The sequence below is a fragment of the Malus sylvestris genome, chromosome 12 (genome assembly GCF_916048215.2).
Source record: "Malus sylvestris chromosome 12, drMalSylv7.2, whole genome shotgun sequence".
Lineage (NCBI taxonomy): Eukaryota > Viridiplantae > Streptophyta > Magnoliopsida > Rosales > Rosaceae > Malus > Malus sylvestris.
Window position 1 is genome coordinate 18,849,782 of NC_062271.1, and position 27,650 is coordinate 18,877,431.

Genomic DNA, 27,650 nt, shown 5'->3' on the forward strand with positions numbered 1-27,650 from the left:
AGAGTGAGGTAGAATATTTGAGTGATTCGGGGATGGTGGATGATGTCGATGATGTGTTGGAAATTTGCGATTTGGGAATTAATAAACACATTTTTAGCTTGTCACACATCCTTGTTAATTAGTATGTTGTTTTAGTTTGTTTTATCCAATCCAAAGGTCAAAAATAAAGAAAAGAGTGTGAAAGCCAAATAAGGTTTGTGATAATCTCCTATGTTGCAATTTTTCTTCATTATCCGCAGGCATTGAAACTCGATGTTTTTGAGCCGTTAGACCAAATCTAATGGTCACTGTTCATTTGTTTTTTAGCCTTTGAATAAAATTCAACAGTGAATTGCGATCTGTGCTGGTAGGCACCGAAGAAAAATCAAAATCGATTAGGAGAACGAATGGAGAAGTGTTAGAAAAGACGAGAGCCACCCAAAAAGGCACAAAATTGGCAGCACCACATTGGAGACTAGATGATAGCTCAGACACCGAAAACAGAGCGCCCATGTGATGCCTTTAACTGACTTTATTTACTCTCATTTACTCTTGAAAATAACACATTGAGCATCAACCCATGTGTGAATATTTACTGCATGCCCATCTGCATTTAACTTAACTCGGTCAAAAAAAAATAAAAATATTGGATGGTTGTTCTTCATCCAAAATTTGTATAAATTTGGCTCCCTCCATTTCTCTGCACTCACACATTCTACTGCCGACTGCTATTGCCACTACCTTCCTTCTCCATCATCACTCATCTTCTTCTTCTAAACTCTCAACAACAACAACAAATTCGAATCCAGATTCTCGATCAATATGACGACGACCTCCATTCTGTTCCCAATCATGATCACCTTCATCTTCCTTTTCACCATCACTGCCTCCCAACCCATTACTTTCCCCATCTTTACCATCCACACTACCACTGTGTCCTCCAATGACACTGCCGTTGCAGTTACGCCGACACTCTCGGCCTATTACTTTGTGGAGGCCCAAATTGGGCTTCCACGGTTTCCCGTCAAACTGGCTTTGTCTACATCAATCCCAACAACTTGGGTGCAGTGGGTTGAATGCGTAGTCTGTTTGGACGTCCCCTCCAAATATATGAACTTCAACCCCTCCGATGGTTTCCAACTTGTTGCCGGGGACGATGCCAATTATTGCGTCCCCCCTGTTGCCAAAACAGCCACATCTTCAGCCAAGGGATCTTGGGGAATGACACCTTCTCATTGGTGTCGCCTGCATCCACACCCAGTCCACCGCCGTCCTTGAAGATAAACCACTTTATCTTCGGGCTGGGTAATCAAAACCTCGTCCGTTTCGGCGCACGCAGTCTCGTAGTCGGACAGATTGGCCTCGGAAAGGGCCACCCCTCTTCCACCCTCTCACAGCTCAACATCAGTCGCTTTTCCTACTGCCTTCCGCCCTCCAATTCCAACCACCAAAACACGACTGCAACCCTCGAGTTCGGCCCCAAAGCCGGACTAACTACTGCTTACTACTACAATACCCCGATTATTGAAGGACCCCCCGACCACCCCTTCGACTATTACCTTAACCTCACGGCAATTGCCGTCGACAACGCATCAGTTTACACACCTTCAGAACAGAGAGAAGGAGGGGAACCGGGATTTGTAATTGACGTGGGAGCCACGGTCACTGTCTTGTACAAGGAGGCTTACATCCCGATGAAAAACGCTGTGATGGAATATCTTTCCAGTCACTTCGGACTATACCCGGTTTACCCCTCCCCACCTGAGTACGATCCCCCAGCTTACGAGCTCTGTTATTACAACGAGGATCTTGAGTCCATCACCACCCTCACATACCCGAACATTTCCTTCCATTTCGAAGGAGGAGCGGTGTTGCAGCTGCCAGAATCCCAAGCCTTCCACAACTTTGTGGATGAGCTTCAAACGTGCTTGGTAATGATCCCCCAGACTAGGACAGAGCCAAGCCGGCTGGGTGCACCACAGCAAAGAGGGTGGAGATTCACGTACGATCTCCTCCATTCGGAGCTGTCTTTCTCTCCAAATGGGTGTTGATTGAATCATCTGCTTCTGGGGTTTGGAACTAATAGCGGATTTAGTCCTATTGCAAATTTCTTAAACAATTATCGGTTTATGTTGTAATCAAGTTACTAAAATATTGAGTGAAAATAACTTATTAGTCATTGCCAATATGTTTGTTGTAGTGTAAAGGATGGTTTTCAAGCATCCGTGCATTTGTTCCTATTCTTAAAAAACACGTGTGGAGATTAACATCCTCATTCGTCCAAAACTAAACTTTACAACAATTTTACATTAATATATATACCAATCAATACAATGCAATGAATCCTTCAAATCACACCCACATTACGAAAGTTATGTTGTTACACATTTAGGACAAGTTATTCTCGGATGATTCACTCATGGCTTGTTGGTAACTATCCATTTTCGAAGCGAAGCGCATTCACAGAAGCATAGTTACGGGCAATTGTAGAACTATGATTTTCTGGGACCATGGCATGTGCATCTCAGGTGGCATGACTGACCATAGCCCATGGAGCACGGTTCCGACAAGCTAGGCTTAAGCCCATTGAAGATATTACTTGTCTCCCAAGTAAGAAAACTCTACTTCAAGTCAAATTAGGATACTTTGAGAATTAGACAACGTAATCCTAGGAGGATTGGTCTTAGATAGTCTCCTTGTTTAATTGGAATTATTTTCTCTACAAAGACTCTCAAGATCCCTATGAATACTCTAACTTATTATTAATCAAGAGACCTACTTTAGATTCTTCATCTTCTCCGATATACATGAATTCTCTCTATGTCTAACTGATACTCATCTTTCTCACCATTTTATGCCCAAATCAAGGGTTTGTTCATTTGGAATTGGAATCCAATTTTGCCCCAAATGGGTTCTCTCTCTTAGCTACAAGGCCCACTCGAGGTTTTGGCAAGTCTCTAGAAAGTCTATTTTATGAAATTTCTAATGATAGACATGCGCTTTTATTGGTACAAACAAGGAACGTTGGACTGGCACCCCCCAAAACATGCAAATTAGTCGGTCATTTGCCCATTTTACCTTCAAGGTTAATGTAATTGTGCGATTACGGTCTAGTAATATTCTTCTTTACTTGTAAATGAGAGGTCTTAAGTTTGATTATTGCCAAAAGCGAATTTGAACCACATTATTGCTAGCCCATTGTAAGGCTAAGTCCACCCCTTCTTCGTTAGTGTAGATAATATCATTTGTTCAAAAACAACAAAATGTAATTAATCTAGGCTTATTATATTAGCACCTCATAAATTGTTGAATAAACCTCACGTACTTAATACACCTTACATTTGCTTTTTCAATGAAAAATTATCTTAATACACCCCACATATTTTCTCATAATACCCTCACACCTCACACCTCACATTCTCAATATACACCTTACATTTTCTACATGCACCCCATATTTTCTATACACTCCACATTTCTCAAATCTTATAAAGCTTTTAATTTGGACAAAAAATGCCAACTAGAATTTTGACAAAAGATGCCGCCTAGGATTTAAAGCATGTGTGGGTTGTTTTCAATTCCACCATTAAAACCTATGTCGTCTATTTTTAATATTTGGTGGTAATTTTAGGTGTTTAATTCTTCATGTAATCTCTATGATCCCTAAAAGATAAATACAAACATAGAAGTTTGAACAACACAGCAAAAGCAAGATTAAATAATTATTGATGTCGTCAAAATCACTAAAACAATAAAAAATATTAAGTCTTACCTCATGTGAAGCTTCTGAAACATTGATTTCGTGTTTCATTCATAAAAAATAATTGTTCTCAATCAACATGTTTGTAGTTTCATTGGTTAGGGTTTTGTTCAATAATGGATAGTCGGAGGGATTTTGATAGTTGAAGAAGATAAATAATACATTAAAAGTGATATGGGGTGTATTTAGAATTTTTTTGTTAAACCTAATAAGGTCAAAATTGTCATTGCATATTAGGATAAATAAATCATTTAATATTAAATTTTAATGTTGGGTATATTCAACATTTTGTGGGATGCTAATATAAAAAGCCTTAATCTACTAATTTTTAGTTCTGGTAATATGGTTTTTTAAAATTTGCTAATTTTGACCGTTGCAACTTGGAAGCCAAACTTGAAGTCTTGAACCGTCCTATGATTAGAAGGCTAGTATTAACGCGTCGGAAGAAGTTGGGCGATCTGTGTCCTATTGTATTGGGCTTATGGCATTAATATTTCGAAAAAGTAATGCTAAGTCGACTAAATTTGTAGATTAAAATTGTAAATTAAATGATGTATTACTAATAAAAAAATAAGTACGTTAATTAACATTTAAATAATAATCCAATCATCAACTTTCATGTCATTTAGTTTACAAAATTTAGTCTGCAAATTTAGTGTCTCTAGCATTACTCGTAAAAAGTTAGATCGAATAAGTTTCACAATTTTACTTATTTCCCCGACCAAGAAACATGAGAGACAATTTACTATGCTCAAAGCACCAATTGGTACATCATATTTTATCAAATACGTAGAAAGAGAAATATATTTTCTTCAGCGCTCCTCTACTTTAAATTAGTGATGTAGTAGCTCGTGTACAGGGAGTAAAAAAAACTTCTCCAACAACGTCTACCATTAGTGCTAGTTAATAAATTTATCTCATAACTAAAAAAATATTATTAAAAACCATTAATAAGTTACAACAAAACTGTCAAATAAATACTATCATGATACAATTAAATACTAATTTTACATTCGTGCAGCGTAACCATCAAATAAATAAAATAATCAATACATATTATTTTAAATTTCAAAACACCGAAGGAGTTGCAATAACCACTATATAAACACACGGTGTTTCCTCAAATATCAATAGACCTCAAAGGAAAAAGAACCAAAGTAATTTAGTTGAAGAAATATCAATAGTCACAATGCGTTCCGGGTGTGTCATGGCATTACTTGCTCTACTTCTTTCCCATGTTTATAGTCAGGGTCTTTACGGATTTGCGCCCATACCGAGCACCCACTATCCATATGTGATCGAATTTGCAAAATTTGCTGTATCCGAGTACAACAAAAAAACCACAGACAAGTTAGCTTTCGAGAGACTGGTTAAGGGCAAATACACCTCGGGAACTCCAATCTATTACGTGCTTGTCATTGCGGCCAAGAACGAGTCACTGCCGAATATCCCCTCTTCAAATTATGAGGCTACTCTCACGGTCGGACCTATTAAGACATTGGACAGCTTTCGTAAGATTTATGGCTTACATGCATACCCACCTATTAAAATCTAGCTCCAATAATTCTTGATATATTGTTGATTTCGCTTAGTGAGGACCATTTGTTTTTGCACGAGAAAAGACTTATAATTATGTAATAAGTTGGCAAGACCATACAAGAATGATTTATGTACTATATGCTGCCATGTTTGCTTCCCTGAAAATGGTTGTTACGAATTTTTCTTCATAAATGCCAAATATCTTGGATCATAGAATGGACTCGCCATGGGACTTGAGAGTTGAGACTTTTGCCGGAGGATTTGTATTAATATAGGGGTGAAGTGCCAATTTTGTCCATGAATTATCATCTCAGAAAAAATTAGATCCCTGAATTATTTTCTTTTCTATAAAATAAGTTCCTAAATTCATTAAAAATTACAATTTCATCCCTATTATTATATTCAAAATTATTTTATCTAATTTTTCGTCAATTTATGTCACTTGACAAACTTCAGAGTGTAACGCCGTCATTTTCTTGTCTATAAGCCCTTAAAATTTCATATAGGTATAGGATCTAACGTCTAGTTTACCCTCCAAAATTAACTCCTTACACTATTTCTTTATTAAAAATTTACCAATCTACCCTCTCATGTGTATCACATACAAATAACGTGACTTAAATCGATAGAAAACTGAATATAGTAGCTTCGAATATTAATTGGCAGATTTTTATAATTTAATGATTGATTTTACTGAAAAAATAATTTATGGACCAAATTTTCACTCAGGTGATAATTCAGGGACTAAATTGGCAGTTCCCTTTATTATATTGGAATCTCTTTCAACGATGACTTTTTTTTTATTGTAGACGAACTGCCAAAATAAGTGTCTGCTTTAATACCAACGCAACCTACAAAACATTTGATATACAGTTAAACCTCAATAAATTGATAGTTTTGGACCAAGAAAAACCTATTTAATTTAACGAACATTAAAAAAAAATTCTCTCTAGAGTTCCCTCTAGGAGAGAGTTTGTTGTAGGCCGAAAGCGGTGAGGATTTTTGGGTTTCGGGTGGCGTCAAGCTTCCCGGGAGTCCAGTGGATGTTTCTTAGCATAGTCTTGAGAATAACAAGAGTGTTTCTTTGGGAGTGGTCTGTATTGGTGGGGATAATTGTGGAGTAAATAGTGTCCCAGTTTTCCTAAAGGTTGGCGCTCATGAAGGAGGAACAACAACTGGTTGTGATTGACAAACATAAAGTTTTGCTGCTCCGTTCGTCAAAGGTATTCCTAGTGGGGAAGGTGCTAACAGGCAAATTCTTCAACAAGGAGCGATTCAAGAAGCAAATGCTGATGTTATGGAGGCCGAAAGCCTTGGTTACGATTGTTGAGTTGGAGCATGATTTGATCTCATTTGGGTTTGACAACGTTCGTGAAATAACTACGGTGTTGAGAGAAGGCCATTGGCTATTTGATGGAGCTCTTGTGGTGTTGGTGGAAGCCGATGATCTTTCTCATCCCTCTATGATTCCGTTGGGCACTCAAGAATTCTGGGTGCAAGTTAGGGGTCTGTGATAGAAGCATATTTATGCGACTTAATTAGCTTGTTTCTTGGCATTTATGTTGTTAGTTCGTAGTTATTGTAGTATTTTAAGCTATTTTCGTGTGTTTGAAGGTCCAAAGGGTTAATGTGGCAAATAAGTGCATTTTAGAGCATTTTGGAGCATTTTTGGGCATGGAATAGATAGCATATGCTTGGAGCAAAAGGAATGGACGAAATTTGAAGTTTGTGCATCATCCTCTCCCTATAAATAACCATTTTAGCACACTCGTTTCACCCAACACATTCACCTACCCTACATCCACTCATTTCACCCAACACATCCACTCATTACAACCACCCAACACATTCACCTACCACTACATCCACTCATTTCACCCAACACATCCATTCACCTACCACTACATCCACTCATTTCACCCAACACATCTACTCATTACAACCACCTAATACATTCACCTACCACTACATCCACTCATTTCAACCATCCAACACATTCACCTACCACTACATCCACTCATTACCACCACCCACTACATCCTCTCCCTAACCTATAAATACATCCACCCTTCACCATAACTAAAATTCCAATTCCCTAGCCGTGAGCACCTTACATTCATCCATATATTCGCACATCCCACAAACACATACAAATCCATTCCCTTGCCGTGGCACTCATCCAACCAAAAATCAAACACAAATCCATACATTCCCTTCAACCTTGCCGTGGCATCCATCCAACCTAAATACATTCATAACATTTCCATAAATCCATACACTTCCTTAGATACTTGTGCTGCAACAAGGTGGTGAAAACGAAGGTCCTTGGCGTTGCAAGCTTGAAACTTTGGAGCGTTTTAGGTGTACTTCGTTCTTGCTTTCAATATCTACTTTGTTATTTTCTGATTTTGTTGCAATTATGAGTAACTAAACCCCCCTTAGCTAGGGGAAAATTTAAAGCCATGAACATACTTGCAATATGAATTGATTACCTTCAGTTGTGATTTCATAAGTTGTGAATTCAATTTGTTTAGCTGCTTGATTGTTAACTTATTCGTGTATGTTTATTAAGAGTGCACACTTAGTTGCATGCATGAATATAATGCTAGAATATAAGAGAGTTTCACTTAATAGTTACAAACTTATATTCACAAGTAGTGGAGGTTACTTATAAACGATCGCGTTAAATGAATTCTTGGCAGGAGTTTCATGCTCATCATAGTAACGAATGCCTCGTCAATACTTATAGTTTTCATAATGCTTAATGATCTTTGATTGTTTCTTTATTGTACTGTTCACGTAAAGGACTTTTGAAGAATGCTTGAATTGTTGTATGCGCTTTCCCATCCAATTCAATAACTTAAGGAGAACTTGAAGGTTAATTTAAGTGGACTTAATTAACTTGGGGTGTTGAGTTTCATGATTCATCGAAAGAACAACTGAAAATTGGTTTATGTGCAAGTGTGTTATGTGTGGAGAAGAACCCTCTAGCTAGCCCATCATCCATAGTTTACCCAAATTCGTCCAAAATCTGTTTTAGCTTACAATCTGTTTGTTTTGTTTTCAAATTCGTCAAAATCCAATCCCCCTTTACTTTAAAGTGTTTTATTAGTCAAAATCTGTTTTGATTTGTGTTTTTAAGTGTCTTGAGTCAAGTTAGAACCTAATTTCGTCCAAACCCATCCCTAGAGTCAGTTTAGAGTCTAATTCATTGTTTTAAGATGTTTTGAGTCTTTTAAACTAGTTTTGAGTCTTTTTAGTTTGTATTGCATCTTAACAAACAAGTCCTAGGAAACTGACTCGGTCTATCCCACAAATACCAACTAAATTCGCCTACAGTTGATGTTTCCTTAATTTCCTCTACCACTGACTTAAGACGTTTTGGGCTCCAAGTTGCAAACCTATGAGTACACCACTAATTCCAAGTGACAATATGAGAAAAGAGGATGATAGTAGAACTACTGATGAAGCTCAATACATAAAGGTTGTTGAGAGCACGTTATACCTTACTGCAACTTGACCAGACATAATGTATTATGTCTGTTTGCTAGCAAGGCCCTGCATTGTCCGTCAAATAAGCACTATGGAATAGCAAAAAGAGTTCTCAATTATATTCAAGGAACTTTGGATTTTGGCTTTGAATACAAGAAAGGAAAAGGAGCAATTATGATAGGATTTTGTGACAGTGATTGGAGTGGTTCATAAGAGGTCTTGAAAAGCACTTCTGGCTATGCTTGTACCCTTTGTAGTGGTGTTTTCTTTTGGGTTTCAGTTAAGCAGCAATGTGTAGCCTTATTCATTGCCGAAGCCGAGTACATCAGTGCTTTAGAAGCTACTACACAAGCCACTTGGTTAAGATTTGTCCTAGAAGACTTTGGTGAAATTCAAACTGATGCTACACTGAATTGTGATAAAACTTCAATCATGCATCACTAAGAATCCCATTTTTCATTAGAAACCCAAGCATATAAATAGAAGGTATCATTTCATTAAGAAAGCACTGCAGCAACGAGTGATTGATTTAGTGCATTGTCTCACAAACGAGAAGTTGCTGATATCTTTACAAAGGCATGGGCAAAAGATCAGTTAATCATCTCAAAGATCTCCTTGGTGTGAAATCAGTTCACAATTTAAGGGGGTGTTGAAGCATAAATTGTAAACTAATTTGTTGAAGACTCGGTATTAATCCTAACTTACATTGTTGGATTAATTAGAATAGGTTTTAATCCTAGCTTACACAAAATCACAGATTCAAATTCCAAATTAGAGTGAGAGGGGAGAAGGGAGAGAAAAGAAAGGAATGAGTTTAAGTTTAAAAACTCTAAAAACTCACTTTTTATGTTTTTAGAGAATAGACTATATTTTTTAGTTAGTCTTAAGTTCAGTTTTTGAAAATAGTCCTACCAAACAAGTTTTTAAGGCCTAAAACTTGAAAATTATTTTTGAGTTTAAAATTTTGGATTCAAGTAGAGTACCAAACAGACCCATAGCTTTTGAAAGAATGGTTAGAGGCAAATACACCATGGGAGCCCCAAGCTATTACGTGCTTGTCCTTGCGGCCAAGAACGTGTCATTGCCGAATATCCCCTCTTCAAATTATGAAGCTGCTCTCATAAACGGACCTATTAAGGTACTGGACAGCTTCCGTAAGATTTTCGGCTTACATGCATACCCACCTATTAAAATCTAGCTCGAATAATTTTTCTTTTTTGCTTTGAGAATTGTTTATGTGGAACTTGTCCATTTATTTTGGCACAAGGAAAGACATATTTGTACTCCAAAATTCTTAATAAGGCAAATAATTTCTCTTGGTGATTGATTAGCTTCTTCTCCAAGTCCCAAACTTCTTCCCACACTTTATCCTCTGCTCACTAGTTCTAAAGGCATCTCCGGTTGGCTCTTATGGCTCGTTTGGAAAGCGTTTTTAGTTAAAATATTTTTGAAACAAATTCTTAATAAAAATTCAAGTGGATCCTAAAAAAAGTACTTTAAGTACTTTCTAAAAGAAGCATATATCTGATGCTTCTTCCAAAAAACTAATGTTTAAACCCAAAATCAGTTTCACTAAAAATACTTTCAGTCATTGAAAAACACTTCCAAACGAACTCTTAGTGCCTCACTAGCTCTTTATCATTTTTTACCACAATTTAAACATTTTTTTTTTAAAGATGAAACAAATAACAAAGAAGATCCTCTAGGGATCTTTAAATAATACTTATCAACTTTTGTTCTTGTATAATTATATTTTTTTTAAATTACTGCTGCCATGTTTGCTCTCTTGTAAGTGTGCTGAAAATGGATGTTGGGAATTTTTCATAAATGCCAAATATCTTGGATAATAGAATGAATTCGCCGTGGAACTTGAGACTTGTGCTGGAGGATTTGGATTAATATCTTGGAATCTCTTTCAATGATGATATTTTTTAAGAGTTTTTTTTATCACAAATGATCTTTGAGATTGATCAAATTCATCATTTTGGTCCTTCACTTTCAAATCCATCAATGTTGTCCCTAACATTCACTACCGCAAATCATCGTCGTCTTCATCAGGGTATGCTCAAAAGAAAGGCCTCCTAAACTCACTCCTCATTCTTTCTAGTTGGTTATAATACGAAATCCTATAAAATTCGAATTGAATTTGGATTCGATTTTATTGAATTTGGATTGATTTTTTTTTTCTTTTTCCAATTGGGGTTGTGGGATGCAAGAAAAATGCTAGCGCGGAATACTCTTCTTTTGGTTCACTCTTAAAAAAAAAATAGTTTCTTATAGTTAATCCACGTTGAGCCATATAATTGGATTAGTGGGACCACATTAACTGAGGGAATAAATTGATGCACGGTAGTGAAAGTCAAAGACCAAATTTATCGATTTTTGAAACCCAAGGACCAAAATGAGGAGTTGAATCAATGTCAGGGACCATTTGCGATAAAAATCCTTATTTTGTGTAATTCACGTGTCACCATTTCATTGGATTTATAGGTCTCACATGCAAACTAACAAAATAGTTGACAAAATATTAATGGAATGACCAAATTGATGTGAGGTAGTGAATACAGAGATGACATTGATTGATTTTGAAAGTGAAAGACCAAAATAATGAGTTTGATCAATCTCAAAGATAATTTGTGATAAAAAAAAATTAAATTATAGACGAAGTGCCTAAATAAGTGCATGCTTTAATACCAACGCTTCCGCTGCAAACATCTGATGTACTGTTAAACCTCTCCAAATTTATAATTTTGGGATCAAGAAAAATATATTAATTTAACGAATATTAAATAACCAATAAATTAATAATGTATCAATTAATTAATAACTTATTAATTTTCAAGGTATTTTGTATTAATTTATCGATTAATAATATATTAATTTGCCAAGGAAAATCTATTAATTTATCAAGGTATTTCTTGTTTTTTCTTAAATTTGACCAAACAAAAACACTATGTGTTAGACACATTGTTTTTGGACATTTTATTGAGATAAATTTAATTCAAAAAATTAAATCTACAGTTGTTGATCCAAAAAACCATCAAGCCTACGTGGCGCACAGACCGAGTAACTAATGAGCTAACTACGTCATTCGGTTATGTGCAGGGCATGCCAAAGAGTTGAGCGCGCTGCTGACTTCTTGATCTTACCAAACAAAAACATAAGGTAACACGAAAATCCCACTTTGAAAGAAGTCTATTTAACATTTCTCAAAATTCAATAGTGAATTGCAATCTGTGCTTGTACACACCGAAGAAAAATCGACTAGGAGAATCAAGAAGTATTGGAAGAGACGAGAGTAGACCCGGCAGTTTCTGACACGACACAAAAATAACAGGTTTCGGGTCAACACGATAACTTATCGGATCATTATCGGTGACCCGTTAATAATGGGTCCTTAACGGGTATACACGGGGGTAACACGTGGATAACCCGTTTCGAGCCGTTAAGAAAAAAATTATTTTGATAATTTTAAAATTTAATTACTAAAAGATTTATTATAAAATACAATAGCCACATTAATATATACAATATATTCTATATTAAATATATAGTTTTGTATTATTATTCTATATAAGTTTTAAAAAAAAGTTTTAGTCATTATTTATTTTTAATATGAGAGTTCATTATTATAATTACTAGGATAAATTTTACTTAACATGTTGTTGTCCAAAATTAAAATAAACTAATATAGTATTTGTATAGGTAAGAACTAAGAAGACATACATACAAGTATGAAAAATGTGAAAGAATATATAAACACTCGTGATTCATCATTATTCCTCCACGAGTAGATCATATAAACACTCGTGATTCATCATTATTCCTCCACGAGTAGATAATGATTACACTTACATTATCGTTTATATTTTTAAAATCCTCCAAACCTTCATGAATAATGTTTTTTATTAAAGGGAAAAATTAATAAATTAATAATAATTATTGTAGAAGTGTAAAAAATGTAAAAAAAAATATACAATCACTCATAGTGACAAACTTTACAACTTTCATGAAGGGGTCAGCTTTGAAATCCAACACTATAATTCATAAACCTTAAATTTATATTTAACCGTCGATTGTCATTTACGCTTTATTCTTCTTACTGAATTTCATTTTTAAAATTTTCTTTTTTGAAAACATGATCATCTGGTGGATGTAAGAAGATGAACGGTTCAGATCTTTGATATCACGTTTCGATATTTACGATTAATTGAAATATGAGTCGATGTCATATAGTTTATAGAAACTTTATAAACATCAAGCAATATTTTTACTAACCGTAAAACTCTGAATATAATATCAACGATTCAAATCGTTCATCTTCCTGCATCCTCTAATAGATCACGTTTTCAAAAAAGAAAATCTGAAATTTGATGAGAACAATGAAGCGTAAATGTAAACAACAATCAACGGTTAAATTTTGATCTATGATTTATATGATTATAGTGGCGAATTTCGAAGTTAAGCTCTTCATGAAAGTTGTAAAGCTTGTCATTACGAGCGTTTATATATTTTTTTACACTTCTACATTAATTAAAAAACTATTAAAGACTTTAGGTAAGTGAAAATATACTTAAAAGAAAATTGCATTTTTATGTTTTGGATGTGACAATATGGTATGTATATACTTATTTAGTATTATATTTTTCATTTGATTATTTATTGGTTTAAAATATATTTTCCTTAACCGGTAATGTCACAGCCTGTTCCGAATTAAAGTTATCGATAACGTGAATTGACAAAATTACCCTTGAACAGTTGGTCGTGGTGTGTGTAAATGGGCTAAGGTTTGGACTCAATCAAAATTTTAAAGTTTTAGCTGTTTGGTTGGTGACCCAATTTGGACCACACACACACAAAAGTACCTTTCTCTCTCTTCTCTCCCGTGCTCTCTCCCTCGGACTCACTCTCTCTCCTTTTCTCCCGTACGGATTAACAACAAACTAGTCGGAAGTTTGCAGATCGAGGGTTTAAAGGACACCATTGTGTTCCTGAGGTTCATACGAGTTGAATGGTACCATTTTTAGGTAAGAACTTCTTCGAAAACTCGTGAAAACCCTAACCCAATTTATGTCACTATTCATGCAATCGTAAAATCGTGTGTTTTTTGGGATTTCAAGCTTACATGTAGTTTAAAGAGGTCCTCACGAGGCTCGGAGTGGTTCGTTGGAAGAATTTGGACATCGGATTATCGAGAACAACGGGTCTTAAGATTTGCCGGAATATCGAGGCTTTTTTCAGCGGGTTTCTAGGTTTCAGGGCTCGACTTAGGTATGGTTTTGTTCTTCTTGGTGAGATCTTCAAATTGGTTCAAATTTCATGGAATTTGGTTAAGAAATAAAGAAGATAAAAGGTTTTGAAATAAATTCCAGAAACCGGCGAAGTCACTGGTGTCCGGCAACTCGTCGGAGAAGACAAGGGCATATTCCGTCAGTTTTGACGGAATATGCTAACGGTGTTAGATGACACCGTTAATAATTGACAGTATATGCTTGCTTTTGGACGAATATTCCTGACAGCATTAACTGTTGCCGTCAGTGTGCCTGGCACGTGCCTGCGAATGGGCGGCGCATCTGGCCGTGCCTTGGCCGGCGTGTGGGTGGTCGGAATTTTTTTCTAAAAATATGGGGATGTTTGTGAGGTTGTGTAGATCACGTTGGTATATTCAAACATCCCATTTGAGCAATGTATGAGAAGTTATTAGCTAGTATTGGTTATGTGCTTTAAATTAACGTTTTTATAGTTGTTTCGAATATAGGGGTGACTTATCCCGAGGACGAGAGCAGTCAAGGGCGACTCAGGGGCTACGACCCTTCGACATACCAGTGAGTGGGCTTTTGGTTTTAAGTATATATGTATATGGTTGGTATTTTCCCAGAAAATGCATTTAAATGAGTTATGATTTGAATTGCCATGCCAAACACTTTATATTTAGAATATGCATATGATGTTTGCATATATATAATTGTGGTGCTATGGACGCTCAGGTAAGCCCAAGTGAGTTATGAATTGTGAATGTGATTAACAGTCGTGATTAATTGAGAAGCATAGAGCTCATAAACCTACACCCCGGGTGATTGTGAATTACTAAAGATAGGGTACATGCTTGTTTATAATGTCACCTCCCGCACCATATGCTCATTTTGGATCCAATTTAGGTGCACAGTCTTGTCGTACAGACCATCATAGGTGGTTCCGACTCGTAGGTGACTAGCGATTTATCGCATAACTATCATGAGTGCGTAGTATTGAGCATAACTATATTCCAGTTGTATAGACCTTTTCAGTGGTTCCGACTTGTGTGCAGTGTAGTGCCGTATAGGTCATTTGTAGTGACTCCGGCTAGATTGACTAATGAACTATGAATTCAGCCGTACAGACTTCTGCAAGGGTTCCGACTAATGTGTTATTTTTAATGAATTTATTTTCACCTGAGTTACTTATCCTATTTATATCTTGGCATGACATACTTATGATTATGAATATGTGAAGCATGATTTGAGTGTGTATATATATATATATATATATATATATATATATATATATATATATATATATTCTATTTCTAGGAAAAGTATACATATTTTACGGCGAGGGGTTAGAGCTTTTGAAAGTTAATGTGTTCTCAAAACCTTTGTTTTTGCCCACTCACATTTTCTATTTTGCGCCCCTCTAGGTTTTAGGTAGACTTGTTGTTGGTGGCATTGAGGATCTCGGCGGTTCTGACAGAATAAAATATTTGTAGGACATCTTCTGGTACTGTATAACTAGTACTTGTCCTACTGGACTGCACCTAGACTTTCTATGCTCTGATTAGGAGTATTTACACTTGTATCTCACTCAAAGCACTTCCTATTTATAAGTGCACATTAGTAGCTTTCGGTTTTTATTTATTCGTATATTTCTTATCTTTATTGCTTCCGCACTGTGCACATGGCTACGTCACCCTCACGTGACGGCCAACATGCCTCGATCTTGGTCGGGGTGTGTCAGGTAATGGGTCGGGTCATATTACCTATTAATATTATCGGGTCGATTTTGGGTCAGGTCATTTTACTCGTTTATTTTAACAGGTGTTACACGACACGACCCGTTAAGATATCGGGTATAACGCGAATATGGAAAACACGACACGAATGCCAGGTCTAGACGAGAGCCACTAAAAAAGGCACAAAATTGGCTGCACCATATTGGAGACTATATCATAGCTCAGACACCAAAAACAAATTGCCCATGTGATCACTTTAACTGACTTTATTTACTGAGCAGCATCCCATGTGTCAGTATTTACTGCAAACCCAATCTGTATTCAACTTAACTCGGTTAAAAGGAAAAATATTGGACGGTTGTGATTTATCCAAAATTTGTATAAGTTTGGCTCCCTCCATTCTCTGCATTCACACATTCTACCGCCTACTGCCGACTGTTACCGCCTTCCTTCTCGATCATCATCACTCATCTTCTTCTAAATTCACAACAACAACAGCAATTTCGAATTCAAACTCTCGATCAATATGACGACCACCTCCATTCTCTTCCCAATCATGATCACCTTCATCTTCCTTTTCACCACCAATTTTCTACTCACTGTCACTGCCTCCCAACCTGTTAGTTTCCACAGCCTTACCATCCACACCACCACTGTGTCCTCCAATGACACCGCCATCGCCGTTATGCCGACACTCTCGGCCTATTACTTTTTTGAGGCCCGAATTGGGCTTCCACGGTTCCGCGTGAAATTAGCTATCTCTACATCAACCCCAACAACCTGGGTGCAGTCGGCCGACTGCGTAGTCTGTCTCGACGTCCCCTCCAAATCTATGAACTTCGACCCCGCCGATGGTTTTGAACCCGTTCTCGGGGACGATTCCAAATATTGCGTCCCTCCTGTCGCCAAAACAGCCACATTGGGAGACCCGTGTCGGTACGTCCTTGGCTTCAGCCAAGGGATATTGGGGAATGACACCTTCTCATTGGTGTCGCCGCCATCCACTTCCAGCCCACCGCCATCCTTGGAGATAAACGACTTTATCTTCGGCATGGGTAAGCAAAACATGGTCAATTTCGGCGCACACAGTCCGATAGTCGGACAGCTTGGCCTCGGAAAGGGCCACCCCTCTCCCACCCTCTCACAGCTCAATATCAGCCGCTTTTCCTACTGCCTTCCGCCCTCCAACTCCAACCACCAAAACACGACTGCAACCCTCGAGTTCGGCCCCAAAGCCTGACTAACTACTGCTTACTACTACAATACCCCGATTGTTGAAGGACCCCCAGACCACCCCTTCAACTACTACATTAACCTCACTGAAATCGCCGTCAACAACGCATCCGTTTACACACCTTCAAAACAGAGAGAAGGAGGGGAACCGGGATTTGTCATTGACGTGGGAGCCACGGTCACCCTCTTGTACAAGGAAGCTTACATCCGGGTGAAGGATGCTGTGATGGAATATCTTTCCAGTAACTTCGGACTGTATCCGGTTTACCCCTCCCGCCCCGTGTCCAAACCCCCAACTTATGAGCTCTGTTATTACAACCAGGATCTCGAGTCCATCACCACGCTGGCATACCCGAACATTTCGTTCCATTTCGAAGGAGGAGCTGTGTTGCAGCTGCCAGAATCCCAAGCCTTCCACAACTTTGTGGATGAGCTTCAAACGTGCTTGGTAATGATCCCCAAGACTGGGACAGAGCCAAGCCGGCTGGGTGCATCGCAGCAAAGAGGGTGGAGATTCACTTACGATCTCCTCCAATCGGAGCTGTCTTCCGCTCCAATTGGGTGTTGAATCATCCGCCTCTGGGACAAGGTTGACAATGTTAGTGTTATGGTAACAGCAGTGTTATTGGAGACGAGTTTGGAGGAGTAGACGTGGGCGTTAAGACAGCTGTGATGGTGAAGATGTGTGTGTTAATTTGCATGTGAACCGTGTAGCTTTTATGTGGATCTCCACAAAACAAAGAATTTAAATCACCTCACAATCTCCATTGCATTCAAATGAAAAACTGAAAGCTTCCACTTTTTATTACTGTCAAGAATATGCAAGTCCCGACGACATTCGTGGCCTTTGATGTTTAACGGTTAGATACAGACGTAAGTATGAGGTATGAATCCAAAAGAAAGAAAACTACCATTTGTGAATCACATGTAATACATTGAGTCGTGGACGGTGAGAAAAAAACCATACCACCGGAGGAGACACAAACTTCATATAAACTGCGGCACCATTGCTTCACAGCATCTTGTCATCAAACGCGTTAACCCTCCAAAACTTTTCGAACTCAACTTCACACTTCGCTGAGCAGAGGAGCATCCTGTGGTTATTCTATGGTATTTACAGCAGAATTCTACGTAAAAGGAACCAATTATCAGAAACGATGTGCAAGTCGTGAGAGAATCAAGCATTTGTTGATTTATGTTCCCCAATTGATTTCTGACAGAGTATCAAGCATTTGTTGATATCTCTTCTGAGTTGCCTTCCAATGACGTTGTATCTATATCCAATTTTTCGACTACTGGACCTTGAGGACTTCCAAAAGGAGTCATGAAGATCTGTCTATGGCATTCATCGCAGAAGTATAAGTACGAGAAGTGGCCTTCATTTGGCAGCTTATGCACGTAAGATCCAGGTAAAATCCGTGCTATATAATCAGTCACTGATGATGGTGGGACTACCATATCATCCATTCCCTGCACATTTTTCATTAGGCATAATGTCATTAACAAAATTCTCAAGCCAAGTTGCACCGATGTTAATGCATGCATTATGAATGAGAGTAGTTCTAAGTCCTCAGTTACGAATTTCAGCATATGATAGAACTGACCCCCGCAAAACCAGCCGCATACAAAAGTAAAATGTCGCAAGATTCATAGTAGAAACACCAGAGCAGCAAACGTTGGATAGGCAATTAAGAAATACGAGGTAAAAATAATAAAATACATGCACCAACCTGCTCTATATGTATTTCATAAGGATTCGACGTAACCGAGGAGTGCCGGCTGTCGACTACCTGACGCCCTCCCCCTCCTCCTTTATCCGGGCTTGGGACCGGCAATGTAAGATAAACTTACACAGGCGGAGTTAAGCAATCCAGTCAGCATGCATTCTGCCTCACTGTTCCAGAGCCAAGCAAGAAATCCTCTTCGCTGACACTGTTTCTGCGCCTGAAGATCTGCCAGACTAAAACCCCACCGTGATACTTGTAGGACAGCTTCCTCCATGAAGGGTTTGATACTCCCTTGGCGGATCGACTCCTCTATATCCCTTTGCAAGTGTTCCTCAACTTTTGGATCTTCAATCAGAATTTCATCCTGCACGTATCAAGAATATGAAAGTTGACACCTTGTGCAATGAATACACCTGAATATGTGTGAAGCGGTCTGGAGTGCAGGTTTTAAAGAGTGACTATAAATACGAAATTGTTAATCTACCAAAGGCAGAAAAAAGCAGTCTTATTATAAACACAAAAATATACTGGCATGCATGATCATGCCTTGCTTTAAGAGAAATGAGAAACATAGAAATCTGTTTAAAGCTGGCACTGACTGCGGGGAAGAAAAAGGTTTTCAACCTTGCAGGATATTTCATGGATTAGATGACAGTGAGCTCACCTTCTTCCCCAGTGAGAGAGACAACCATTTATCAATTCTGTCGTGTTTCCCTGATAGGAAGCTTCGGCGATAAAAAGAGGAGAGAAATTTTGGAAATCTACGAGCTAAAAAATACATTAATCTCCTTCGTAGAACCCATGGTTCCCAAGTCCTTTTCTTCTCCTCTTTAGTCATACCCGGCTCATAGGGATTAATCATTGGGCCACCATGGCTGCACCTGCAAGTTCACTCAAGATTCATAACACAGCAAGTTATTCCTGATAAATCTTTAGAGAAGTGGTAGAACATAAGGGTGCACATAAATAAGGTTCGGATTTTGGGTGTTGAATACTATTATGCTAAGCATCCACAGAACCCAAATAGAAATTAAATCATGGTCGTAAATTTTCAGAAAACGAGTAATATACCTGCAACTCTATCAAGAATGTATCTGAGAGAAGCCCAAGCATGCATCGCTCCACTTGAGTGGCCCAGCACCCAGAATTTGTCATCAACACCAATAGCATTTGCTAAGTATAGCATATCCAATGCCGATGAGTTAAGATTCCTGCTGGGATGAGGATCACTCTCCCCAAAACCAGGAAGATCATATGTGACCAAGCGGATACCAAACTCTTCAAGCAACGATATCTTTATTCCGGGTATACCTTTTGAGAACAAAGAATAATAAATTGGAGAAGGAGGAAAAAACCGGTGTATGATATCTTTATTCCAAATACTCTTCAGCAAGAGCATAGATTATGGTTTCCAAGATTCTAACCACCAAAAATAATTTAGCAGTACCAGTGATTTATTTACCTGCAAGTCGAGATGTAAGAAAAGAATGTGGAGCAATCAGTAAAAATCGAGTGCCCTTTGCTGGGACACCTTGTTCATGATAGGCCAATCGTCTCCCGTCTGGAAGTAGTACATGACTAGCACTAGGAGGATGTATTTGCACTTTCTTCACTGATCGGACCAAGCTGTCATGGTTGGTATTGACATTTATAGCTGCACATGTTTAGAAACGTAGACACATCAGATCATGCTTATACCACGAAAGAACACAAATGTATACTGCAGTCAAAATCAAGTTTTGGAGCTCCTACTGAAAAAGCTTTCTTTGTTCAAAAGAAAATGACCAATCTAGAAAAGCTTTTCTTGGACAGTTGAAAGTTAAAGAAATAATAATTCCACTACATACAAAAAGGCCGAATAAGAATACCAAAACCACTTCATCGAGGACGGATTCAAGTAATTTCGTTCTTATATTTATTCATTGCACCAAAACTATCAACATTCAGAAGACTAGTATAGCCTTATCCAGAGGAATACAATCCTTGCCAGCATGGCTCCAGGAATCATAGAGCATTTTTCTCGTTAACTCTTCACAAGACTTAATCAAATGAAACAGAGTAAAGTTGCATCACCTAGAAACTATTTAGGGAATGCACAGAGGCGAAAATGGAAACCCCAACATAGCATCGCAGATTGAAAAAAAGGAAAAGAGACTGCTCAGTTTTGAAACCACATTTCCCTTAACAGTATGCTTACAATTGGAAGGTTCCATGCAAAAATTAATTATGCAATTTTAAGCATCAACTTTCTGCTAACTGAATGACAACCAGTCCATATATTATCAAATGTCGCCACTCATGATCCATTGGTCAAGCGGGGAAAGACTCGAGCTCAAGAACACGTTGTTCAACCGTTGAATAAGGTACATCAAAAGAACAAAACCCGAACACTAACTGAAAAGCATTAGGAGCAAAAATAGAACATGAAAAATGCGAAAGCCCTATCCAAAAAAAGTACGTAGATCCGTAGTAGCTCCTCTCAAAACATTTCGAAACAGATCAAAAACCTTAATCACAAAAACACACACAGTAAATTAATAGCCTTATGAATAACAAAAAAAAATATTTATGCCATTATCACAATCAAATTAATGCAACAACTGTATAATCAACAAACTTTGAACATTTAACAAATGCAAAACTATATACCTGAAAGTGCAAGAATGAACACCAAGAGTATAACCGGCCAAGCGTGAGCCGGATCGCGCTCCTCACGCAAAAACTCATTCAAGGAATTGCTGTAGCTGCCGCTGCATATGCTGGTAGATATAGCATTCAGGCTTGGCAAGCGTTCAAAGCAAGACCACCTACAGCTAGACTACGGAAATTCCATAAGGGTGGTTTTCAATCTACCATGACCAAAAGGGAAGCCGCTCTCATACTTGGAGTGAGGTACCAACTTGCCCCTTTTTGAAATATATATGAATCTGTGTTGTGTTTGAGTCATGGAAACTATTTTGCGCAAGGTTAATCTTACATTATGGCAGTGATGGCATAAAAATTTCTTTGAAACGTTTCCGTTGCTAAAGTTTCCCCAAATATGGGTCTATTATTCGGGTGTGGAGTTTTTCAAGCAATTGCAGCTCAACTGCCTTACATATCTAGAATGGAATAGATGGATTTAGGTCTATTTGATCGTTGGATTGGTTGAGCCTTAAGCAAGTCTGAAGGAGCTTATTTTTGTTTAGAACTCACCATGTAATTAGCAGTTCCTCCCTTAGTTGTAGTCGGAAGCCGGATCCTTCTATTTCGTGTTGTACCTATTAGTATTCCTTGCTTCCTTCACAACCTTGGGCCTAGCCTCTTTCAATTGTTCGAATTACTCCTGTTTACCAAACGATTGGGTAGCAAGGACAGACCCATGAGTTTCTGTATCTGTTCCGGAAGGGCCCATGAATTTCGCTATTTTGGTTTTTCTAGTCTTTGGGAACGTGCAAAGAAAGAGGCTCAGGAGTAGGAATTTCTAACCCAGAACAAGAAGAGAACGATATCCTTAATCCTGGCCTTTCACCATTCGAAGTACTACCTCTAATCAAAACCCTACAGTAAAGCTACCTCTGTTAATAAAAATCAATACCAATCTAATCCAAACCCTACAGTAAAGCTACGTCTGTTATTTGGAATTAGGAGATTAACCTTAGATCAGCAGCAAATATGTTCCAGCGGGCTGTGGTTCATTCCTTTCACCCTTCTTTGCAGCCAAAATCAGGTTATTTAGAATTGCGAAGTTTGTGTTCGGGCGGGATTTCTGGGTCCGATCCCTCGCACAGCTCCCAGAGGAGGTGTCACGTTCTTGCTTGTCGGGCAAGTTCTTGCTATTTGGTGTGCTGTAAGATAAGTTTGTAGTTAGTTTGAAAGGTGCCTTTGTGGGACTTTTGGTGTAGGCCTGAAGGCTCACAATCAAAACTAACAAGGATCTGAGCATGCCACTGTTATCTTAGTATAATAGATTGTTCAATAGGTGTGGGTTAAGTTGATTACTTGAGCCCCAAGTTACTCCAACTTCTGGTTTATCAAAGACTTTTGCGGGGCCTTTGGGTTAAGTCTGCCTTAAGTTCTTTTTCTTGCCTTGTAAACAAAGACTTTTAGTTCATAATCTTGTATGTCCAAAATGAAGCGAGTTCAAGGCCCTTCCAACCATTCCCACAATCGCAGTTTACTTTTATTGAAAACAGGTTTATTGACTTAACTAGACTCGAATACAAATGAAACTCTTAAGTGGAAAATAGTTGAAAATAACTTGAATACATGATGGAAAGTACGTTAAACGACAGATCTACTGCATATAAGTATAACCAAAGGAGACTTGGGCAAGATTTAACCTTGTCGGGCAAGGTTCAACTACTTGTAGCAACTTTTCTTTTGTGTTTACAGAGGTTTGTGTGCTAAGAGGGATGGAAAGTAAAGAGATTTTACTAGAGGGAATCGATACTACAACACTAAGGGAAGGTGGCAAAGCTTTTACACTATATGAAAGATGGCTTTTCCCAAGGGAACTATAGCTAAAAAGGACTGGATATGGACAAGATTCAGTTTTATCGGCATGAATTGGCTTGAGAGCAGAGTTTGTATGTTTTTTTATTGGTTGGTTAAGTGTTCGTCTCTTGTGTCCATTTCTCCTTTAATAAACAATTTGGCCTAACCCTTCTTGCCTTGCCTTTAACTGATATCTTTTTTTTTGGGAGGGGCTGAGTCATCATCCATTTACTTCTTCATGCCGTTGGAAAGTGCTTTTTGGCTGGTCGTGAGTTGTTTTCTTTCACCCATCACTTCAATCATAGGCATGTGGCCTATGCCTTGGCTAAAATGGCTTCCAATTTGCTTCGGGCCTATCGACTAGGCTCAGGCAAGTCCTCATTTGCTTTGGCGTCCTTGGGCCTTCATTACTACAAAGCCCAATTTTAAATATTAATCCAAACAGTGCCCCCTTTAATCACTATTAAGTCTGTTACCGAGACATTAATAATGATTAAACATTAACTGCATGCTTTAACTCGGGACTTGCGCCATTTACTCAGCCGTTTATGAATAAACATTTGCACTAACCCACGATCTCCAACGTTAACTAACTGCCCGTTAAATAACTTCCATTTAAATTTCTTTAGCCATCACTTCTAGCAATCCCATCTATCTTAATTTCTAGAATTCCCAGAACCTTTTGCATTCTCAGCCTTCTCTTGCTTTTTGCCCTTAATCTTCTTCACTTTTTCTCCAAAAATCAACCATGGCACCTAAACTTCGCCATGCGTGCGAGTCCAGATAGGGGATCATCAATTTACGCCGCCAACTCAACAGCCTTCATCACCCTCGGGCTGGCCTGAACCTGTCGATTTTCTTTGAAGAATGAGGAGTGAGTGCATTCTCTAGGGCCTGCTTGGACTACTAGAGTCCCTGGTGCAGTGGAGAACAACATGCCCATTGCCAATTGGTTCACCCCAAACCTTGACTCCGTCGAGGCTGGAATCTCAGCCTCCAAATGGTCGAACTTCAGAAGAGGCTTCCTACTGATGAAGGATGAAGCCTAGACATAATAGGTGGACAAGCTCGAGCCCATCTAGAAGCAGAAGTGGATGGCAAATGGCATCAACAAGCTTATAATGCTTTCCAAGGTCACTGTAATAGCCAAGCCCGAGATCCTAACCACTGCTCTCCTCTTATGGAGCAATGGGACCAACACATTCAATTTTAGAATGGGTCTCATGACTCCCACAGTCCTGGACATGGCTCAAGTCTTTGGCCTAAGGCCCTTGGGCAGATGTGTGGACATTACACACGATTGGTCATCTATCTCTTGCCCAACTACTGAAGGTTCATGGGCTTTGGAATCCATCGCTCATTTGGAATATAACTCATCCACTTTCAAAAGCTATGGAACCTCCTTCGCGAGCTTCATTCCATTTGCCAATAAGATGTTCAGCTCGCCATCTCCCACTGCAGATAAGGCTCAGAAACATATGTACTTCCTCCTCTATTGGTTGAACAAACATATGTTCCCAAACAAGTCAAAGTGAGTAAAGCTGGAATTGATTCCCTTGGTAGAGGCACTGCATTCTTTTGATGACGTTGTTACGAGGCCCTTCATCCTAGCACACATTTACCATCTCTTCCATGAAATGACAAAGGGCGAGCCATTCGACACCAACCTCAACGGGCCTACCTAGATGTTCAACTTTGGTTGCAATGGTACTTCCCGGAATTTCGGGCGGCCAACTTGGAGTTCCCCGAGGAAGCAGCTCCAGCCCGCATCCTAGTAGATGCTTCTATCACGAACCACTCCACCCTCGCCTGCCTCTACTTCTTTTGAATCTATCGTACTCGGGCAGATTTGGAATAAGGTGCCACTGTTCTTAGAAGGTACCCTTGGTTCTCAGACCAAATATTTCAAAATGCTTTTGGAGAGGATGTCAGCGACCTTTGCAAGGATAAATTCATAAGATGTATCCAACAGAGGAATCTGGCCTCAAGAGTTTGAAGCAACCGAACGGGCTACGAATAAAGGCTAGAAGTCTAGTATCCCAACTTCTGTGGTAGACAACTGGGATTCAGGCAGGTAATCCCAGTGCTCTTTTTCAACTCCATGCACTGTAGGACCTCCTACCGCATTTGCTCTCCCCCTGAGGTGACATTTCGGATAACTCGGCATAGCTTAGAGGTGATGAGTATGATCGCCTACAAGCCCGTGGCCTTGAATTTTAAGTGAACTCCCTCTTTTGCCACTTGGTGGGAGGCCAGGTGGTCAAAGAAGTATGACAATGACATCAAGGTGACGCACGATCGGCTCTTCAGGCAGGTTTTCTTTAAGTATCCCCCCAAGAATGATGAATTTAAGAGTTGGAAGGAGGCCATCAACCAAAAGAACAAGCTTCTACTTATAGGTAAATCATATTACTTCTGTTTTGCTTTCTTTTATGAGGCTTTTGAAATCTGTGGTTTGCTAACTCTTGTTTTGGTCTTACAACCCAAGGCAACACGGAATAAGTGGATGTCGGGCCAAAGAATAAGGCTGCAGACGTCTGGGTTCTCTAAAAAGCTGCTACAGAAGTAGTAAGGCATTGAGTGGGGTCCAGCCAATCTATTGGGGATGCTAAAGACATCTCTGAGCTCTTCAGTGATTCAAAGGCCGAGGTTGAACCTGAGGTGGAGACAAGGGCTCATCGTCGGGCGAGGGCTACCGTGGTGGAGTCTTCAGACTCTAAGCCTGAAAAGAGGCATCAAGCTCAACTAGCCTTGCCTAGCCCAAGAGCTACTCCTACTCAGAAGAGAACTAGAGCTCAAACTTCTCAGAGCTCCAAACCTTCCTCTGTCCATTCAGTCGAAGCGGGCAGGAAGAAGCAGAAAGTTGCTAGTAAGTATTCTAGACTTGGTTTCTCCTCTTCGACCTTGATTCCCTTGAATTTTGAATTTTGAATCCTCCTTTCTTTTGTAATCAAAGCCTCCAACTACTAAGAAACTTTCCCTCACTCCCAAAGAATGACAGTCGGACGCAGAAGTGCAACAAGAAAATAAGGAAGTCCTCGCCAAGATCCTCGAGGAGTTGAAAGTATAGCTCTTTCAAACTTTGAGTACTAAGTTAATTTTGAACTTCTCTTTCCTTAACACTTGTGCGAATTCTTTGTTGTTTGCTTGAAATAGGATACCAAAGTCTTCTTCTCCTCCAGCCTAATCGGTGCATCTTTCCCCTCCACAGGTCAAGCCCTCAAAGGTATACTTTTCTCTCAATCTTGGTCAAGTTTGTGATTTTCCAAGTTTCAAAACTAACAACCACTTTTATTATTTTCTAGGCAAGGGTTGGTGCATCTGCACCTAAAGTCGAGCAAACCTCAACCCCTACCTCTTTTACTTCCCATCCGGCCATAGTGGTGACTTCCACTTCCTAGTTCAATTCGACAAGGTGGTCCTCCCTAGCCTTCCATGCGCAAGGTGGTCCTCCCTCAACCTTGCAAGGCCTCTGGAGTCACAGGGATCCTCATCCCTAGGCCGAGAAAGGTTGCTACTACCACTTCCACTTCTGAGTCTCTTCCTTCCATTTCCACTGAAGCTGATTCCACCGTTGCTGCCTCTGGAAGAGCTGGAGTAATACTTCCCCCTTTGGCATCCATTCCAGCCATGGCCTCTTTGGTCAGAGAATTTGGGCAAATCAAGACAAGGCTGAGGTCTCCAAGGAGCCTCTTTGAGCCCCAAAACCTTCAAGATCAATGCCGGGTTTTCAATGAGTGGATGCAAAGAGACTTCACGGCCTTCTTCAGCCTCAAGGCACTCTAAGAAGCTGAGAATGCTCTGACTAAGTTGTACAAAGCTCAGCAGATGTCAAAGTGGCAATATGAGTCATTTATCTCATTTTTTGAGCTCTGAGGGATCAGCATTAACGAACTGAAAGGCAATCTAACAGAATAAAGTGCTACAAGGGGAAGCATTCCATAACTTCAACTTCCCTGCAGCATCTGGTGGATGAGGGCTCAACCATGGAAGATAGGATTATGGTGGTGACTTCTGAAATCCAAAAGTTGGAGAAGCAGCTCACTACATTGAAGGTCGAGCAAATGACTTTCTCGAGCAAGCTCTACCAAAAAATTGAAGAAATGAAGAAGGACAATCTAGAAGTAGATGATGCTAAAGCCTAACTAGCAAACAGCAACACTGCTTTAGAAGAGCCAGGCTAAATTTTCACCATCATGCAGACGTATCACTCTAGGATAGTTGCATTAGCTAAGGATGTAAAAATGTTAGGCTATGGCTTTTGTAACCTTCCTTTATGAAATGAAATGAAAAGTCAATTCCTTCTTCATTTTCTACTTGTCTATTTATACTTCAAGGCTTAATTGTGTTAAATGCATAAAAGGGTTTCACCATTCCTCACAGTGTTTAAACTTCCTCAATATAACAATTTCTAACATCCCACATAGTTGGGTGATACTTCTTTAAAAACTTAGCA

At 39.0% G+C, this 27,650-nt stretch overlaps 2 protein-coding genes and 1 pseudogene across 2 annotated transcripts in view; 1 reads left to right on the forward strand and 2 right to left on the reverse strand.

Moving 5' to 3' along the window:
* Positions 1–801: 801 nt before the first annotated feature.
* LOC126592210 (aspartic proteinase nepenthesin-1-like) lies at positions 802–17,783 on the forward strand. Its single transcript, XM_050257937.1, has 3 exons — positions 802–995; positions 1,172–1,544; positions 17,074–17,783. Exons 1-3 carry the CDS (start codon positions 802–804, stop codon positions 17,557–17,559), a joined length of 1,053 nt encoding a protein of 350 aa, XP_050113894.1. The 3' UTR covers positions 17,560–17,783.
* Positions 17,784–17,878: 95 nt separating this feature from the next.
* LOC126593265 (uncharacterized) overlaps positions 17,879–27,650 on the reverse strand; it is a 33,105-nt gene continuing 23,333 nt past the window's right edge. Inside the window, exon 8 of the mRNA XM_050259279.1 lies at positions 17,879–18,247. Within this exon, the coding sequence (XP_050115236.1) occupies positions 18,216–18,247 (32 nt within the window). The 3' untranslated portion in view covers positions 17,879–18,215. The remainder of the gene's footprint in view (positions 18,248–27,650) is intronic.
* LOC126593553 (uncharacterized) lies at positions 18,638–26,826 on the reverse strand (annotated as a pseudogene).